The 2,873-nt window shown below is 37.0% G+C and overlaps 1 protein-coding gene and 1 non-coding gene across 2 annotated transcripts; one reads left to right on the top strand and one right to left on the bottom strand.

The window, feature by feature from the left end:
- The first annotated feature begins 905 nt into the window (after positions 1–905).
- LOC133828172 (small nucleolar RNA R71) lies at positions 906–1,012 on the top strand. Its single transcript, XR_009890808.1, has one exon. It is a non-coding gene; the product is annotated as a small nucleolar RNA R71 (small nucleolar RNA).
- LOC133824411 (uncharacterized) lies at positions 1,006–1,446 on the bottom strand. The gene has a single exon (XM_062257286.1). The coding sequence runs from the start codon at positions 1,444–1,446 to the stop codon at positions 1,006–1,008; it is 441 nt and encodes a 146-aa protein (XP_062113270.1).
- Between the last annotated feature and the right edge of the window lie 1,427 nt (positions 1,447–2,873).

Raw genomic sequence — 2,873 nt, 5'->3', positions numbered from 1 at the left:
CAGTGACCCTTTTCTTTGCTATATCAGACTTTTCACCCAGACCTTCATTCTGAACCACTGATTGTTGTACACTGTACTGCTCAATTTTTTTACCACTCCTCAGAGTAATTGCCTGAACTTGTTCCTTAGGATTAACTTCAGTGTTGCTAGGCAAGTTTCCCTGTGGTCTATTATTCAACATATTAGCTAACTGCCCCACTTGTGTTTCAAGATTTCTGATAGAAGATCTGGTCTTTGTCATGAATTCAGTTTGAGTGTTAGTGAGAGTCAATATTGCAGCTTGTAATTCATTAGGCCTGTCTGGTGGAGCTTGATTCATTGATTGTTGTGGCCTAGGATGTTGTGATGAAGAGGCTTGATTCATTGGTTGTTGAGGCATATTCTGCTAAAACTAACCCTGAAACTGAGGTTGCTGGCCCTGATTGTTTCTCCAAGAAAAATTGGGATGATTTCTCCACCCAGGATTGTAAATGTTGGAGAATGGATTATTGAATGGCCTCTGAAAATTTCCCACGGCTTGAATCTGAGCTTGGTCCACATGAATATTATTATTACTACTAGTAGGACACTGATCAAAAGAATGAGAACCACCACACATGTCACACCTAGCTGCCATCTGAATCACATTAGCAGATACAGTGTTCTGCTGTAATAGTTTTGTCAAGGAGGTCACTTGTGTTGTCAGAGCAGTAATTGCATCAAGTTCATGTACCCCAGCTACCTTTCTAACCCCAGATGACCTCTCATCAGACCACTGATGATTATTTGTGGCCATGTCCTCTAGCAGCTCATATGCTTCGTTGGCACTCTTACTCATGAATGCCCCACCAGCTACAGCATCAATAATCGTTCTTGTTGTACCACACAGCCCGTTGTAAAAATTGTGAACCAGCATCCACTTCTCTATACCATGGTGGGGTAATTTCCTCAATAGGTCCTTGAAATGCTCCCAAGCATCATATAATGACTCCCCATCCATCTGATAGAATTTATTAATTTCTCCCCTCAATTTAGCAGCCTTCGAGAGAGGGAAAAGCTTAGCCAAAAATTTCTAAGCAATGTCTTGCCAAGTATTAATCGAATTTGCCTGAAGTGAATTAAGTCAGCTCTTAGCTCTTCCCATAGAGAAAATGGGAAGAGTATCAACAGTATAGCATCATCACTGACCCCATTATATTTGAAGGTATCACGCAACTCCAAGAAATTTGCCAAGTGCATATGGGGGTCTCCAGAAGGCAAACCACCAAATTGGACAGTGGACTGCATCATTTGCAAGATTGCCGCCTTAATCTCAAAATTATTGGCCTCCACAGCTGGAGGTTTTATACAGTTTTGTACTCCCGTTATAGTGGGCAGTACATAGTCTCTCAATCGCCTGGCAGCATGATTTTGAGCCTGATTTTGAACAACCTCGGGAACCTCATTATTCCCATCATTGTGTGCCATCTCTACAGTCTAACGAGCCAACCTCTTGTTTCTTCTGTTTTGTTTGCAAGCCTTCTGAATTTTAGGATTAATAGGAGCAAGGCTACCTGTGATAATATTATGTAAATATCATAAAAAGTCCTAAGTTCATATATGTGATCTCAAAAATGTATTGGTACGGGAGGATTGTGTTTGAGATAAATGAACTTGAATAGTTTGCAGTAAAATAAAGTTACGGAATCTTTAGATTAATTATTGCAAGTACGGTCCACTAGTATTGTAATGACCCAACTATTTCTAAGACCTTGGACCATTAAAACTACTAGACATAGCTACTATTTTGATACAAACATAAGAAATAACATGCCTTTATTGAAAACCCAAAATATAAGAAATAGCATGTCATTATTAAAAATGTAAAATAAAATGTGATATGGTATGGGATCCCATTGTTTACAAAACATAAAACATAGCTTTAAAAACAAGTTAAAAAAAAATTGAATGCGGAATTACAAAAGAGACATTTCAAAAGACTAAAATAAACGTCATCCTCGATCGACACGCATCCCATCCATTCCATTCATCCTCAACACACATGCCATGCTACCAAGAATCCTTCCGCCTCCACAATCATTTTCCTGCAGCACACTAAAATAAAGGAATGAGCCTAATGCCCAGTAAGGAAAATCTACTAAAAACAAAACATATACATCGTAAACATAAGCATAAGACTACATCAAATACTATAAAAGAACATAAGACTATCTAAAACATATATCATATATCATAAGCATACACTATAAAACATATGGCTACAAAAACATCTATTACAATGGCCATCATACATCTTGGGGCTTGCTAGCTAGGCAATCATATGCCCATAATTCTACAAGGCTAGTATCTAAACAAGTCATATAAATATATGGGGCTTGTTATCTAAACAAGTTATTTGTTATCTAGACAAATTATATGCTTGTTATCTAAACAAAACATATACCCAAGAACTAAAATCATAGCATAAACATATAACATAACATATCATAACATAACATAACATATAAGCACATAAAATCTATCATATTTTCCTTACCAACACCGGGATATGAGAACAAGGAAGGGATTTGGAACACTCCAAGAAAGAACTTAAGTTTCAATAACCTTAGCTGACTTTATGGATTGGTCTAACTCCAATACCGAAATACACTAAACCTCACTTCCCAAGTATTTTATAAAGCTTAAGAATGGCAAAGCTTTTTCCCAACCAAGTGTTTATCACTCTATGGTAGTACTAGCACCTTGGAGTCTGATCACAGCTGAAGAGTGAGGAGAAGGGATGGGTTCTAAGTCGTATTTATAGAGTTCTAGGAATAAAAATCTTCTTTTTGGCTTTGAATAAAAATAATGAATTTAATTGAAAATATTTGAATATTCTTCAGTCAAAGGCTTAG

The sequence above is a fragment of the Humulus lupulus genome, chromosome 3 (assembly GCF_963169125.1).
Source record: "Humulus lupulus chromosome 3, drHumLupu1.1, whole genome shotgun sequence".
Taxonomy (NCBI): Eukaryota; Viridiplantae; Streptophyta; class Magnoliopsida; order Rosales; family Cannabaceae; genus Humulus; species Humulus lupulus.
This window is presented reverse-complemented; position numbering and strand designations above follow the sequence as displayed.